This window comes from Micromys minutus (assembly GCF_963924665.1).
Source record: "Micromys minutus genome assembly, chromosome: 10".
Classification (NCBI taxonomy): domain Eukaryota; kingdom Metazoa; phylum Chordata; class Mammalia; order Rodentia; family Muridae; genus Micromys; species Micromys minutus.
The window spans coordinates 5946397-5963732 of NC_137979.1; the positions used below are offsets into that span (position 1 = coordinate 5946397).

At 49.5% G+C, this 17336-nt stretch overlaps 1 protein-coding gene across 1 annotated transcript in view; it reads left to right on the top strand.

The window, feature by feature from the left end:
* Positions 1-17336, top strand: part of FSTL4 (follistatin like 4) — a 395833-nt gene that overhangs the window by 331393 nt on the left and 47104 nt on the right. Inside the window, exon 6 of the mRNA XM_080923298.1 lies at positions 16945-17111. Within this exon, the coding sequence (XP_080779424.1) occupies positions 16945-17111 (167 nt within the window). The remainder of the gene's footprint in view (positions 1-16944; positions 17112-17336) is intronic.

Genomic DNA, 17336 nt, shown 5'->3' on the forward strand with positions numbered 1-17336 from the left:
GGGAGAAGCTGAGAAGCAGTAGGAAGCCAGGCAGAGGCAGTTCCCGTGGCACTGAACCCTGCTGAGTCCCTACCTCTACCCTTACCCCCTCACACCCCATCAAGTGCTTCTTCTCAGTCAGTGCATCTCATGTGGGGTCTCAGCCACCTGATTGTCTAGAAGCCAGGCGCGGGACAGTTAATAAGGCCACAGTCCTGACTCAAGAAGAAAGTGTGATTGACAGGCAGCCCAAGAAGATGCAGGGAGAGGAAGTAAGAGTAGTGCCAGTTCACACCCTGGTGTGAAGATGACCTTCCAGGACTTGGAGGTGTAAGGCCTTCAGAGAAACTATGGCCTACGGCTATGCAAGTATAAGAAAAGATAATCTGAACAGATAGGAAGAAGGGGGAAAGTAGACCTGGGAACCAGGAGGGACAGTGGCTGGTGGTAAGAGATAAAACAAGCCATCTAAGATGTAGACTCTGAGCACACAGAACACCAGAGTCCAAAAGGCACATCAGAGACAGTAGGAATCCACTGCCGAAGACTCCTAGGCTGCCCAGGGCCTGGCCCCAGCAGACCCTCATTTGCTGACATGATTGCTTCCAAGAACCAGGAAATATCTTCAGAGTGTGACTATGGTACCGTTGCCCATGGATGGCACTGAGTGCCATTGGAGCCAGTCACCACCAGTGGCTTCCAGTGATCCTGGGAACCACTGAGCTGGGAGTGTGGCATACAGTAAGGACAGACAGAAGTCTCCTGGGGTATTCCCAAGATCTCAGCAGACCTGGACTCAGTGGGGGATGGACAGAGCCAGGAAGCACCTCTCTGTCATCAGCTGAGCTTCCTCAGCAGATCCTGTGATCCTTTCCTTCCTGGTGGAGAGGAGTCAGTTGTGGGGCCTCTTTGCATGGATGGGCTTGAGGTGGACAAAAAGAATTGTGCAAAGTATCTTGCCTCGCCAGCAGGCAGTTGGAGCAGGGCGCTTGCAGGCAGGGAAGGGGTGAAACTGGGGTCTCCAGGAGCAGGGCAGGATGATACACAGTACAGGGCAGGGCTTCAGATGGAAATCTATAAACAGCCCTAGAGTCGCTCCATGGAATCAAGAGGGTAACTTTACCCAAAATGCTGAGCCCCTTTGAACCTATTTTCATAATGTGCAGAAAAATGGGGGGCTGAGGAAGAGGAGGAGGAAGAGAAAGAGGAGGAGAAGACTGGACTCAGCATGGAAACTTCTGCAGGTTCCCAACATGGATTTCTGTCCAGGACATGCAGCCTTCCTGTTGTGGGAGACCTTTGTCAGCATGCTGGCTTCTGCTTCAGCTGCTCTAACCTCTGCAGCATTCCTGGGCTGCTGGAGACTGCTCGGCTCTAACAACAAAGGCAGGGGACTAAGAAACTGATCCTCTACTGCCAGGAAGGGTAGGCTGTGCCAGGGACACTGCTGATGGCACCCAGTCCCAGGCTAACAAGTCCCAAATCCCACCGGGATACTGACCACTGTTGCTCTCTGCAGCTCTGTGTCCAGTCCCCCACATGGGGAACAGCCCAGCAGGGGGACATCAGACCAGGATGGCCAGCCATGCAGAGTTGTGAGCAGCCCACGTCAGGCCATTCCTGTAGACCTGAATGCATGTACATCTTGGATGTACACCCCATTCCTCCCTTGCATGTGATGGACTGCAGGCCACTTCTCTACACCAAAGCTGCCCAACATTGTTTTGAGCTATGGCTTTACTCTTGCTAATGTGATGGCTAGACCTTTTCTGATTTTGTAGGATTTGTTCCCTTCCCATAGTTCACCGTAGAATCCAGGGCCATAAGGGCTTGCCCCTCTGGAACAGGGTGGGGTAAGGGCAGGACAGAGATGAAGCTAAAGCCTAGAATGTTCCAACTGGCCTTCTGCCAGCTTCCCCGGTTCGAGCAGAGATGTACCAGGAATATGTAAATGGCTGGGCTTAGTGGTGCCAGTATGGCCAGTGAGCATGGGAAAGCCCAGGATGCATCTGGAAAAGAGCCAAAAGTTCTGTTTGGCTCCATCTAAGTGGGAGACGAGGTGCTAGTGAAGCTTAAATGCCAGGCAAGGGAGGGCAGATTTCCTACAAGAGACTCGGAGCAAAACGCTGCCGTCTTCTAGAGAAGCAAGGTCCTGCCAGGGAGCCACTCTGGGGCAATAGAGAGAAAGGGGTAGATTTGGAGGGACATAGGATGGGTTGACTATAACTGTAAGGATGAGGAGAGGTAGGTGGGGTAGGGGCTCAACCCTCCTTTTCTCAGATAGCCCCCTCGCTCAGCTGGCCAGCAGCGCTGTGTGTACGCAAGCTAAGGCAGACAGCACATGGCACTGCTGCCAAGAAGTAATTTGCCATGGGTCAAGATGCAGAGATTTCCAAACTGACAGATGGTGGAGGGGTCTTGGGAGAGGGATCCAGAGGCATTTTTCTTACGGACACTTGTCCTTGGATAAAACATGCATCATGGGGCTTTCTTTCTCAAAGATAAATGAAAGAGGCCAGTGTGGGGGATGGGGGGTGGGAATCCCCACATAAGGAGAAGAACCCCCTCCTTACGTCCCAATACTTGTTAAGGATTTTGCTGACATGGGTGTTGCCTCCCTGAGAAAAGGTTTCAGCAAAGGGTCTGTGGCATCTCTAAAAGAGGTAACAGTAACTCTCAGGAGGTCTCCCTCCCCCAAGTCAGCTGCCAGGGATCCACTCCCGGCCAGGAACAGCAAGTGGGCTGAGCAGACAAGGTGGTTCACGGGGACAACTGCTCCTGCCTAGGGAAGGAAAACCTCTTCTAGAAAATACATGCGTCCTTAGGTCATGATGTTGAAGTATGCTGGCCATGGTTTCCAAATGGTGCCACTGCTGGTCTCAGAGCCAGACCTCCTTGTTGTGGGGACTGGTGTGTGCCTTGTAATGTACAGCAGAATCCCTGACCATCACTCTGTAGATGCCAATAGGAAACTGCCTTCTCCCTTCACCACCCCCACTGAGACAACCGAAACTATTGCCAGGGAGCACCAGAAGTCTCCTGGGGACTAGAGAGATGGTTAGCTGAAAACCACAGACGTAGACTGAAGCGTCCTGCCCCTTCTCCTCACCCTCCATTCCACTCCCAACATCACGTTCCACCCGCTGCCTGTTCCGTTGTAAAGCTCCAGGGACTGGGTGAAGCGACGCTGGCCTCTTTAGATTGGGGCAGGAGGATTAGGAGTTCGAAGCCAGCCTGAGGCACACCGGTGAATACCAGTCCTCAAGCCTCCGACCCCTTGATTTTCTTCATTCTCCCAGGGATCCCATTTCAAGTACCACTTGATCATGGATGCATTTCAAGGTTGCATCCTAGCCTAGACCACCTCTCCCCTGAGCCCCAGGCTCAGGTCACACAGCGAGATCCTCATCCACCTACTGCAGCTAAAAGCATTTCTCTAGTCCACCTTCTGTATCCTCTCTGTCATTCAACACATATACCTGGGCAGGATTTCAGCCCCAAGCTCGGTAATCAGCTTCTCATCTTCTCTTCCCATCAACCCCACCTCCCGTCCATCACCATTCAGTCAGCCCGCCTCCGGCAGATGACCCGGATCATCTGCTTCGCCATCACTCATGGTCTAGCCAAAGCCCTTGGCACCACAACACCAGCCTCCTGTCAGCTCCCTGTCCCCTCCACATAAACAATGAGTGTTGCCCCTTCTTCCTGACAGAACCCCCTCCGGCTGGGCTCCCCAGGCCAGCCTGATTTTTGCCTCTAAGAACGAGGACATAAAGCAAATGTGACTGTGAAGTTTGAGGGGACAGGAGTGAGGACTTGGAGAAGGGTTTCTGTGTTCTGCAGGCTCAGACATCCTACCAGCCCGTGCTGTGGGGCACAGAAAGCAAGGATCCCACAGGGGACTGAGGTGGCATGCTGAGGATGCTGGAACCCCGCCCCATAATTCCCTGATACCAAGGGATTAACCTACCTACTGCCACCGGGGTGTCCTATTAACATACCTGAGGCTTTCTCCTGGGTGTCTGTGTAAGTCACCTCTGCTGTCCTCCTGTGTCTCCTGAATGAAAGCCAAGCTCCTTCCTGTCACTACAAGGCCAGCTCTGCTCTAGCCTCCTCCTGGTGCTGGCCCTCTTAGGTAGGGCTCCAGATCTGTCTCTGGCAGCCCCAGCAACCTAGAGATGAGTGGGGACTGGAAAGATGGCCCAGTCAGTGAAGAGCTAGCCAAACAAGCCTGAGGACCTGAGTTCAATCCCCAGAACATACATTTTTTTAAAAAGGGCATGGTACATAAACCCAGATTTAAAAAAAAAAAAAAAAAAAAAAAAAAAAAATATATATATATATATATATATATATATATATATATATACACATATATATATATATATATGTATATATATATATATATATATATATATATATATATATATATATATGATATGCCCAGTACTGGGGAGAAGCAGAGCCTTGGGGCTCATTGGATAGCCACACTAGACTATTTGGTCAGTCCCAAGCCAATGAGAGACCATGTCTCAATAAACAAACAAGGTGAATGGTTCCTGAAGATTCAGACACACACACACACACACACATACACACACACACACACACACACACACACACACACTAAATGAAACTTTTAAAACTAAATAAATAAATGAGGAAGTTGGCAGACAATCCAAGGGCCTGGAGCCCCTCAGCTGGTGTCCATGGGCAGCGTGGAGAGCTGGCATTAGGAACAAGTGCCAACTGCTCTCCAGAACAGACTGCTGGTGCCTAGTTACAAAATGCAGCCATGACTGTGCATCCTCTGGAGGATAATTAGCCAGAAAGCATGCTGTGTTTATTCATAACCCTTTCTACCATGGCTTCCCCCACTTTGCATGCAACAGGCATGCCTGGACCTTGGGTAGAGGTCAAGTGGGAAAAGTTGGAGCCAAGGAAAGTGGGAGGAGAGGGGGCTCGTGCTGGGTACTCTTGCCCCAGGACACACAGAGAGAGGGACTTGGACCATAGAGGCATGTTTTTGCCTGGATGATGACTAAGAAGGCTGCCACTGAAAAGGCCCCTCAACGCTTCTTCACTCTGGAAGCCAAGGGTGTGGCTGTCATGTTCATTTCACACTGATGCTTGGGAAGGTATAGAGGGCTATCAGCTGAGCCAGCAGAGCCATAGGCTAAGCGGGGGAGTGGGAGTCTCAGTTCTGCAAGTTCCCTTCCTCATCTATCCTGCCTCAAGGATATGGTGGGAGCTCCGGAGACCCTTCTTGGCACCTCATCCAAGCTGATTCTGAGCCTAGTGCTGTCCTCACTGTCCCCTGAACCCTGAGCTGCTTCCTGCTTTGGCCTTTGTGTTTTTCCAAATGCCCTCCTCTTCCAACAATGGCCTTAGCCACATAATTACCAGGGTAATGTTTTAGCACATGCAAATCAGGTGCGGTCCTTTCCTGGTTTTAAAACCTTCCTATACAGCTGGGGAAATGGTTTTAGTGTGAGGTAAGGACTGGAGTTCTCTGATCCACAGGACCCAAGTCAAATGCCAGGTGAGAGTGGGGTCCTGCCTGTTCATAAGCCTCAGAAAGTAGAACCCAGAGTCCCCAGAACATGCCAAGTCTAACCAAGTGGGTGAGCTCTTGCCTCAGTGATTAAGATGGAAGAGCAGTTAAAGATTTCCAGCATCAACCTCAGGATTCCACATGCATGTCCATACATGCTGTACACACATGAACCCAACAAGCATAAAAAAGGGAAAAAAATTAATTCCCTGACACTGCCCATCACTTGAAAGCTAATAGTGCTCACCTCAACTCTGTTCTACACAGTCACTTCCTGCCCACCTGCAACTGTGTCACACACCCTGCCATGTCAGCCATACTGGTCTTTTCTTAGTTCCCATGGTACATACACACACACATACACCAACTTGGGAAGTTTGTCTGAACTCTTTCCTCTAAATATCCTTCTAAGGCATAAAGATAGACTTGATAGACTGTCCCCAACATGGATAAAGCCCTGAGTTCAATCCCTAGCACTGCATAAACAGTGAGTCATATTACATGCCTATAATCTCAGCATTGACCTGGAATTATAGACAGGAGAAGCAGAAGTTCAAGTTCAAGGGCTGGCACAACTCATCAGTGGTGAAGGCACTTAACCAAACCTGACGACCTGCGTTGGATTCCGAGGACCCTTCTGGTCACTCCTGCAAGTGATCCTCTGTCTTACACACACACACACACACACACACACACACACACACACAAGAAATAAATGTAAAAAAAAAAAAAATACCCACCCCACCCCTAAAAAAAGTTCCGGCTCATTCTCAACGACATAGCAAGTCCTGGTCCAGCTTGGGATATCTAAGACCCCAAAATGAAAAGTGTCCTTTTCCCAGTCTCCTCACCCTTCAGGTCTCAGGTCTCCATCTAACTGTAGTTGATCCAGAATCCATCCATCAAGCCAGGGAAGGAAGAGACCCCTCCTCTGTTCTCCCGCCTCACCTTTTTCTTCTTATCCTCCGTGCTTGTGTCCCCAATTTCCTCTGTGTGTGCTTTCTCTACCTCTCTGACATCCTCCGTAGGCAGGGCATCTGTGGCCATATGGGTAACCCAACCACCTCCCAGCAGAGAAGACGGAGAACAGAAAGTGGATCTCCTGAGTGTGACGATGTTCCAGGGCTTCTTGTCCTGCTGCTGGCTTCAGGTCCCACCCACATCACCCTGCTGTTCCCTCGGTAGAAGCACATTAACTTGTATTCCTTCTTTTCCAAGGGGGTGTGATAGGTAATTACAGTGCCATCTGCTATAGAAACCTCCAAATCCCAGTAGTATGCCACAGTAAGGCTGAGTTCACCACCCCCATCGAGTCTGATGGGGTTGGGAAGCTTGTCTCATATAGAGATGAGGAGACCATGGTCCTCACTCCCATTTATGTCGGACCGTCCCAGGGTCCCTACAGCAGGAGGCCAGAGTGTGGATAATGGCTTCATTCATCAGGGTTCTCTAGAAAACAGAGCCAACAGGAGCTGGAGATAGCAATAGAGACTGAGACAGCAAGACAGACAGAGATTCTGAATAAGGAATTGGTAGAAGCTGAGCAGCCCCAAGCTCTCTGCTGGTAACAGGCTGGGGCCCCAGGAGATCCAGAAAGACTAACTGTATCCATCTCATTCTGAAAGTCAGGAGTTTTAAGATCCAGGAAGGGGCAGTTTATAAATTATTTGTCTTGTTTCTGGGACAAACTACCCTGGCAAAAGTGAGGGAAGGAAGGAAGGGTTTGTTTAGGCTCTGGTTCCAGGGTGTGGCCCATTGTGGCCGCAGGAGGCACAGGTGACTCATCACACCACATCTGCAGTGAGGAAGGAAAGGTGAGCGGTGGCGTTTGTTCGCTTTCTCCTTTCGATGCATCCTGGAAACCCCCGCTCAAGGAACAGTCCCCCCACAGTCATACATGCCCACCCCTGTTAAACTAATGTAATAAGCCCTCAAACATGCCCAAGTGATTCTAGACCCTGTCCAGTTAACCAGTCAATATTAATCATCACGGCCAACTTCCAACCTCACTGGCCTCTCTTATTCAGCCTGTTTATTCTACGTAAGCCCTTGACTGGATGATAACATCTAATCGTATGTGCTCCCCTGACTCCAAGAGAAATGGTGGGGTGAACGCTCAGGAACCTGGAAACGGCACACAGCAGCTTTTCCTGGAGGTGTAGAATCACTCTTCCTCCCTCTCCATTCAGAGTTCTGCACCCAATCTCAGAGATCCAGAGCAGTTTCTGAGGTGCAAAGTAAGTGGCATGTGATTGCCGGAAGATACTTCTTAACGCCCCTCCCCCAATGCCACCAAGCAATAGGCACGTAGTGTTTGCCAATATCATCCTTTGGGCAGCCCTGCGGATGGAGCATGAGGCCCTGCTGCCTGTTTGAAGTCCTAACTGCTGAGTAACTGCCTAGCTCATCCCTTTGCACACATCCTGAGACAGGTTTCTCAGAGGTGTTTCTATTCTTCAAGAAGGACAAAGCAAGGAGTGGGAGATACAAAGGGTGGTTTGCCTCACTGAGGCATCCCAGGCACAGAGATGGGGGGAAGGAGAGAGGGAAGAGAGGGGAGATGAGAGAGAGAGAGAGAGAGGGAGATGAGAGAGAGAGAGAGAGAGAGAGAGAGAGAGAGAGAGAGAGAGAGAGAGAGAGAGAGAGGAGAACTGTGGGAGCAAAGGATCTCACCCTTCATCCACAGATGGTCTCCCCTCCCCCGCTTACATTCAAGATTCATCTCTGCTGAGCTGTGAGTTCTGGCTTGGTAGGCACCAGGCCTGTTTTGCTTGCTAGTTCATTCCCACCATATCTTGGCAGCTAGTAGGTGTTCAGTAAAGAATAGCTGAATGAGCAGGAATCCTTCGCCTGCATAAAATTACTTATTCAGTCACTTCTGTGTGCCCGGTGTTGTATGAAGTGTTGAGGGTACAAAGGTAATAAAACAGGTCTGGTCTCCGTATGCAACTCATAAAGATGTTTGTTTACACTGGAGACCACAACTTGACAACTAAACTGTAATGAAGAGTGAAGCAACACCAAGCCATGTAAGTCAACAGAAAATGTAAATTACCTATGGCTCTATGGGTAATTAGCTAATAAGTTTATTGCCAACTCCAAAATGAGGCAAGCGAGAGGAATGGGGACAACAGCAGAAAAACCGAAACTGTTTGTGCTTACGGAAGCAGTATGCATCCAAGTGCCCTCTTGTGTGGCTTTGGAGCAAACCCCCTGCGTAGGCTGGCTGCACCTTGGTACTCAAAGCCTGTGTCAAGATGACATGCTCTAAAATAACCCAGCCCCAGCCTCAAGTCTGCAAGGCTTCAGCGGGTACTTGAAAGGAGCCCAGCAGGACAGTTCTCTGATGGAGAGAACAGATCGAGAGAAGGATATACAAGCCTGGATCCTATTCCCAGCACAGTAAACACACATACACACACACACACACACACACACACACACACACACATGTACACATGCACACACACGCACGTACACAAAGAGAGAGAATCCAAACACCATCCCTGAGCAGAGCACAAGCAGTTATGTTCTATAAACTCCAGTTGAAGTCACAAAGTCTAGGGTGTTGGAGACCTTGGACATATACTCAACACTTCACATTCTCACACTGTGTTCATCACAGGAGTGACAGCAGAGTTTGTCACATAGTGAATTACCTCCTTTGGTGACACCCAGGTCACATGAAGAGTGCATCCACCCCAAGGAAAGTGCGTATAAACAGAGGTTGTCCCTACAAACCTAAACACCCGACTTTGTTCGCCTACTACTCTGACCCTTCAGCAGGATTGTACTGAGCTTAGGTGCACCCTTCAAACCTCCAAAATATTGGGGTGGGGGTTGAAGATACGGCTCAGTGGGTCAAGCACTTGCCACACAAGTATGAGAACCTGAGATCAGATATCCAGAACCTACATAAAAGCAGATGTCATGGTGCACCTCTGTAATTCTCCAATGCAGGATGGGAGGCGAGGTCAAGAGAATTCCCAGGCCAGCTACTCTGGAGCAGTGAGGGAAACCTGTCTCAAACAAGGTGGAAGGTGGGGACCAACCCCTGAGGTTGTCTTCTGACCTCCACTGACAGGCCATGGTATGAGTAGCCCCACCCCCCACTCATACATAGCAACACACACCAAGATTTTTTTTAAAGAATGCATTGGTATGCAGGCAGGCTAACCTTTTAACAAGAACTTCTCATTGGTGGCATCCTTCGAAACAGCATCATGTCCAGGCTGGGCCACATGCCAGCCATTAAATGCATTTCTGACATAAGAAAACTAGCCCCAGCTTGGTGAGAATTAGAGACATTTCATTTGTCTGGTTAGGCAGTGGCAGAGTCCTGTTTGAGGTGCTGCTGTATTTGTGAGTCTCTGCATTCAGGTCCCCTGGGAAAGGAGCCAACGTGGGGACAGACTCGGTTCTCCAGCAGCTGATCATCTCCTGCTCTCTGCGAAGAGGAGGGTTAGCCTGGCATGAGTGTCTCTAGGTTCTTAACTTCTCAAAGGAAATAATTTAGTCAAGGGTGGAAACAGTTTAATCGGAAATTTATTTGGCTAGAACAGGCCAAAGAGAAACTGTAGGAAGAGAGAAGAGAGTCTGTCTCAAGATGGGACAGCTGCCAAGTGAGTCTTTATTGTGAGTTTTTAAATGTGTGTGTGTGTCTGAATGTGTGAATGTATGTGTGAGAGTGAGTGTGTCTGTGTGAGTGTGTGTGTGAGAGTGTATGTGTGAGTATGTGAATGTGTGTGAGTGTGTGTGTATGTCTGTGTGCATGTGTGTGTGAGTTGTGTGTGAGAGTGTGTGTGAGTGTGTGAGTGTATGTGTGAGTGTGTGAGTGTGTGTGTCTGTGTGTGTGTGTACGTGCGCGCATGCATAAGAGTCCAGAAGTATCAGATTCCATGGAGCAGAGTTGCAGAGTTATAAGTCACTTAATACAGGTGCTCTCAGCCAAACTCAAGTCCTCTGCAGTAGCAAACTACTAAGCCACCTCCCCAGTCCTTACTGTGAATTTTAAAGATGACTCGATGAATATTTACGAGGTGGAGGGCATGCTCATGGGATAAACTAACTGTTTCCTCTTCATTGTGATAGACTTGATTTTCCTTTTAGGGTATTTCCTCCCATGATCCTCTAGGAAAGCCAAAGGGAATGTGGTAGCTTAGATGAGGGGTCCCCCATAGTCTCTGGCATTTGAACACTTGGTGCCCAGTTGATGGTGCTGTCTGGGAGGTTTAGGAAATGTGGTCTTGTTTGGGGGAAGGTGTGTCACTGGAAGTGGTCTGTGAAGTTTCAAAGCCATTCCCAGTTTTCTCTCTGTCTGTGCTGGCCATGTACTATGTGAGCCCTCGGCTCCCTGCTGCTGCCATCCCAGTCTCCCCACCATGAGGACTCTTATCCCTTTGGAACCATAAGTCCCAATAAACTCTACAAGTTGCTGTGGTCATGGCTTTTTATCACAGCAATAGAAAAGTCACTAATGCAGGTGGATGTAAACCATCATGCACTCAGGTGACATAATGATGTAGTTCTTGTACAGATGGAGGCCCTGAGCTAGCGTATTTGTGGGAAGATGCTCCTGGAACAGTGGGGGCAGCGTTGCCATAGCTTTAAGGATGTTTAACCACAGGGGCAATCTGAGCACTTCATTATTCCTCATTTGCCCAGTTCTGAGCCTGCTTAAGGAAGACTTCTAGCTTCCTCATGAACACCCTTCTCTTCAACATCTGTGAAGGCTGGAAGGAGGAACCCAGTGCCTACAATACTTTATCTGCAAAATGAAGGACCTACTATCCTGGGGCAGGGAAATAGAAATCAGTCTAGGCCTCGGCCTACCTACTATGTGCCAGGCACCATGCTAATCACAAACAGCACCATAGCTACAGGACAAACAACCCAGCCATGAGAGGCCACCCTTGTTGAAAGGAGGTCACTTGTGCAGACCTGACAGTTGTCACAGTGTATGTCCTATCTTCTCACACCAGGGGAAAGCAAGAGGAATCCCATGCATGCCAGAAAGCCTGAGCCACAGCACACTAGGTACCCAAACTCTGACCACCTGATTTTCCTACCCTCCTTGAAGTCCTTCATCACCCAGCAGTTCTCTGGTACCAGTTCTCACAGCAGAGGCACCCATGTTCCTGTGGGCACACAGTACTGCCCTGGTCTCTATATCCATGCACATAAGTGTATGCACCAGCACTTTCATACACACACACACACACACACACACTGTTTTAAATACAGGGGTTAGGAAACTAGCTAGTGTATAATGTCCAAGACAGGGCAGGTACAGTAGCAGGGACCCTTCTAAATTCTGCATGTTGCATCTGTGGGTGACAGAGGGCCACTGATAGCTTTGTTCTGGAAGAGACAATAGAGACTTCCAGGAGGAAGGGGTATTAATTATACGAGGAGTGTATTAGTTCTTATGCCTGAAATGCCGAAAAGAAACTTGAGAGAGGAAGGGTTTATTACAGCTTACAATCAAGGGGACCATTCCATCATGGCAGAGAAGCCATATCAGCAGAAGCAGGAAGCCGGCTGAAGATAGCATTGTTAACAGGAAGTAGGGTGGGTCTATAAAGCCTGAGGGCCCTCCCTGGTGACCCACTTCCTCTAGCAAGGCTCCACCTGCTAAAGCAGATGGGGAACATTTCCCACTGAAACCACAATAAAAGAGGGTCATGTAGGGGGCTGTGGAAGCCATTGAATAAGAGATGCGGTATCGTCGGGAAGCTCTTGGGAGGCATGGCTTCTACTTGAGACATATCTCTTACAAGAGTGAGCAAACGGGCAAAGAGCAGAGGCAGAAAACCCTGGGGGGGTAAGGATGCGAAGCAGGAACCACCTGAAGGATTAAGGGGCTCTGCAGGGGCATCCACTCAGAATTGTCTACTCAGAGCTGTAGAATCTAACAGCTTATAGGTTGTTAGCTTGACTGGTTTTAGACCCACCTAGGAGACTCACCTCTGAATATGTCTGTGAGAATGTCTCCAGAGAGGTTTAACTGATGAGGGGTGTGTTAGTTACTTCCCTAGGGCTATGATAAAACATAACCAAAAGCAAAAGCAACTCATGGAAGAAAGTTTGTTTTGGCCTATGGTTCCAGAGGGATACCAACCATCATGGTGGGGAAGCACAGAGGTGAGCTGAGAGCTCTTGGCTCCAAACTCAAGCATAGAGTAGAGAGCAAACTGAGAGCAGGGCCAGGGTATTGAATCTCAATTCCCATCTCTGGTGATATACTTCCGGCAAAGGTGCACCACCTAAACCTCCCCAAATAGGGCCACTTACTGAGAACCAAGCATTCAAAGACCCTAGGCTCTGGGAGCTGTGGTTGCTTTTTTCGTTCAAACCATTACAGGAAAGAACCATGTTGAATGTGAGCAACTGCCCATCAGGTGGGGTCCCAGAGTGGGAAAAGAAAGAGACCACAAGATGAGCATCAGAATTTGTCTCTCTCTGCTTTCTACTTCCAGATGCAGTGTGTCCAGTGATCTCCTGCTAGTGAGCTTTCCCTGTCATGGTGGGCTACATCCTTTCTCAAACCATAAGCAAGAATAAAGCCTCCCACCTTAAGTAGTGTCTTAGGGTTTTACTGCTGTGAAGACTCCATGACCACAGCAACTTTTATAAAGGACAACATTTAATGGGGCTGGCTTACAGGTTCAGAGGTTCAGTCCATTATCATCAAGGTGGAAACATGGCAGCATCCAGGCAGGCATGGTGCAGGAGGGGCTGACTTCCCAGAGTTGTTCTACATCTTGCTCCAAAGAAAAGACTGCTGTCTTCCAGGTAGCTAGGAGGAAAGTCTCATTGCCCACCCCCATAGTGACATACTTCCTCCAACAAGGCCACACCTCCTCCAACAAGGCCACACCTCCTCCAATAAGGCCACACCTCCTAATAGTGCCACACCCTGGGCCACGCATATTCAAACTACAACAAGCAGTTTCTTGTTTATATTTATTCACAACAATGAGAAAGGTAACTGACAATGAGTCCCTTGGCCTCCTAGCCAATAGTTTTTATTTCATTGATATCTACATTGAAGACTAAGGAAAGGATGAGACCTGCCCAAGATCCCTCCACTTCTCAGAAACCAAGCCAGGTTCAGAGGTAAGGGGTCCTGTCCTGTCCACTTGAACCCCAGCTCCTGACTGCCTCCACCCCCAAATTTACCTGAGAGCTAACTTGCCTGGTTTTCTCACTCAGCCAGGAAGCAAGGGCTGCCAATGAAAGCCTACTGAACAGTAAATAAACCGGGGTGGGAGAAGAGGGCTGGGTAACCATAAATCTCTTTAGAATTTTAAAAGAAGCTGGGGAATATTGACACGAATTAAATCCAATAAAACATTCATTTAATTAAACTTTAAATGATCCAAATATTTGCTGTTTGGTTAATATTTGTGTGGCTGACGGGAGCAGAATCACAATGGTTCTGCAGTACTCACGCATTCTAATTTTGCATGAGCTTTTCCTGCACAGAGTATATGTCTTCATACATACATATGATGAGGACCTCAGCTGACAAAGATGCGTCACCCAGCCGCCCCAGCCACCAAGCAGGGAGGGTTGCAGTAGGCTCCCACTGCCCTGACCCCAGGACGTTTGCCTTGTTTATATTTGGCCCTGTGTTCCAGGCTCTACAAGACCTTTTGTGAAAGTTCGGACCCATGAAGGAGAGGTTTCTAGGGTTCATGTTGGAGCCCTATCCTACTTGAAAGCCAGTACTTGCCATCCAGAATTCTAACCCATCAGACGGCCTGCCTCTCACCCTCTGCTTTGAGATTCCCTCCTTATCTTGGAAGGGAGTGGTTGCCAGACCTCACAGCAGCCTCAAGGGTGCCCACTATACTTGTGAGAGTCCACAGCGGTCCAGTCAGAGGGGCACCACTGTGTGTTAGTTACCTAGAGATGTGATGCAAGCAGCTGAGGAAATCACAGCAGAGAAGGGAGCTCGAGGGAGCCTTGTCTCCTGCAAACTCTGTGATGATCGCTTGGTCCATCTTTCTAGTCTTGAAGGAGGTCGGATGCAGGGAACAGTGATCCCCTTAGTACCTAGCCTCACTTCTCCCAAGGCACTGAGAAACAGGCAACTGAACACTCCCTCCATTGGTAAGCCTGGTCCATGCTGACAAGTCCACTGTCCTTAAGCACGGACGATCTGGGTATAAACAGAGAACCTCTCTGTTCAGCTTCATCCAGCTGCCCTCCAAGCTGGCTTCCAGGGAAATAGCATGACCTCTCTCCTGTTCCCCCTAGTTCAACCAGCAGGACCTCCAGTCTACAAAGTCCGCCCTACCTCCGACCCAAGCTGAGCCCCCGACAACCCCTGTGAGCCACCAGCACATCTTCAGCCTTTGGTCCAGCTCACAGGATGCGGAGAGCTATAAGAGTGTGCAGTATCTTTCCAAACCCCTCAGGATCCCTTCCTCTACATACCTCTACTCCCTTCTTACTCCCATAGTCCCCTGGGGCAAAAGCAGCGTTCTGCCCATCTTCTTGCTCCCAGAGCACAGTGGGCATCTGAGGAGGAAGAGCTCCCTTCTCCGGCTGAGAACCCTGGTTCCTGAGCTCCAAGGACCCCAGAGCCCAGTGGGAGCTGCACTATAGTTTCCTCAAATTCTTCCTCTCTCTCCTTTTTCTCTCTCCCTCCCTTTTTCTTCCTCTTCCTCCCTTTCTTTCCCTCTACCTCTCCTCTTCCCCTCCCTCTCTCCTTCTTCCCCCTCCCTGCCTCCTTCCCTTCCTTCCTCACCCCCTTCCATCACACCCTCCTCTCCATCCTCTGAGTCTGCAAAGCCTGGTTCTTGATCTTGCCACACAGCCTGCACCCTCTTCTTCCCTACCCTGAGCAGTAACCCTCCTGGCCGGAGGTGGGAGGGCTGCAGGCTGACCGTGATTTAAAAGGAAACTTGAAATGCACCGCTATAATGTTGGTGAAATATTATGCCGCCCGCGTCCGCATCCATCACTCGGTGCTTATCTTCCCTCGCGCTGCCTCCTTCGCTCCCGTCACATTTTTCCTCGGAGTGACCGCCCCTCCCCACCGGCCTCTCCACTGTTGGGCTCCTTTATTTTCATTTTCTCTGTTGTTCACCCATCCATCCAGCAAACGCCCGAGGGAGCACCTCCTGTACAGCTTGATCATCTTCACAGGCCCAGGGTAGAGCCACTAAATGGCAAGGAAGGGACCTGGCTGTAGATCTGACCTGAGGCACCTGGCTTCAACTCACACTCTGGCAGTGCTAAACCTGCACCTCTTTTCTGTCCTGTTCCCCTCCCCCACATTCTGGCAAGAGAGCATGTGGTCCAGATGCACAGCCCGAGGTGATACCACTCCAGCTCCTGGCTCCCAGCATCCCGCAGAGCTCAGCTCCCGTCTGTGCTTTGTTTCTGACACTTTGAAGGGTATCTGTCAGGGGACCTTCGTCCCAATACAATGGCACAGTGAGATAGCATAGCACCTTAGACTGCATACAGACACATACCCACTCCTGAGCCAACCTGCCTCCCCGGCCTCCGAGAGGACATAGAGAAATGGACACCTGTTCCATTCCCTCCACTCCAGCCTAGCCCCATGTCTGCATTGAGCAGCCTGAATTTGATTAATTTTTCATAAGTCTGGAGAGTTTCAGAAAGCCTGGGGGTGGGATGGAAATATTTTAGATCCTTCTGTTCTTACCTAAAGAGTGGCCAGTCTCGATACCAGTTAGCAAGCAAACATGGAAAGGATTCATAATTTGGCCAGCCTGAAGTACCCTCTATTTTTGCAGTACACTGCAAATAATAATAATAATAATAATAATAATAATAATAATAATAATAATAATAATAATAAATTAATAATGAAAGGCCACAGTGCATGGTCACAGAGCAGAAATCCAAATCCAAGCTCCGTGAATCTTCAGACAGAAACGGACTTTCAAAGGTCAGCCAGTTCACTCCCCAGACTTCAGACCGTGCAACCTTTAAGCTAACCCCAGATGGACGACATTCCTGTCGGCTCACCAACAGACCTTGACCGTTCTTAGCAGCTTCCAACTTCATTAAGCCAGAGCACTCTGAGCAGCACCCACAGCTGGCTCTGTGATCTCTCTGCCGTGTGGGCTTTGTGGGGCCTGGCAACTGGTGATCTCAAGTCCACTCATGAACCCGTGGCACAGATGTTTCCTCTCCACCTTAGCCAAGTTCCTGGATGGTGGAACCTTTCAGACATTACACATCATTGTAACTGGTTACCCAGCAAGGGCATCTATCAGGGAATTTAGCTGGGACATTATAAACCATTTCTGGGGGCCCAAAGCTCCCCCTTGGCCCTGCCTGCTAGTGAATCCATAACTGTTTACCTAGATTACCTGGAATTTGACCTCCGTGTGCGCCTCTGACCACTCTCTCCTCTCCCTCTACAGAGGTGATTCAGCTGAGCCTTGCCCCTGAGGACAAGGTCATTGTGACCACAGTGACTGTGGGCCTGAGCACAGTGCTGACCTGCGCTATTCGTGGGGACCTGAGGCCACCGATCATCTGGAAGCGCAACGGGCTCACTCTGAGCTTCCTGGGCCTGGAAGACATCAATGTGAGTTAACTCACTCATTCTAAGTGCAGGGGCATGCCCCAGGGGTGCCAACGTGTGGGACACTATGTGGCAACAGTGGCTAAGGGCCTCCTTTTAATAGGTCCATGCTCAGCCTGACAGCTTTAGAGGACCCAAGTCCTGAATGAAGAAGATGCAATGAATGACAGTCTTCATCCTGATGACAGTCGCGTCTAGTCAAAGGACAGGGGTTACTGACTGGGAGGC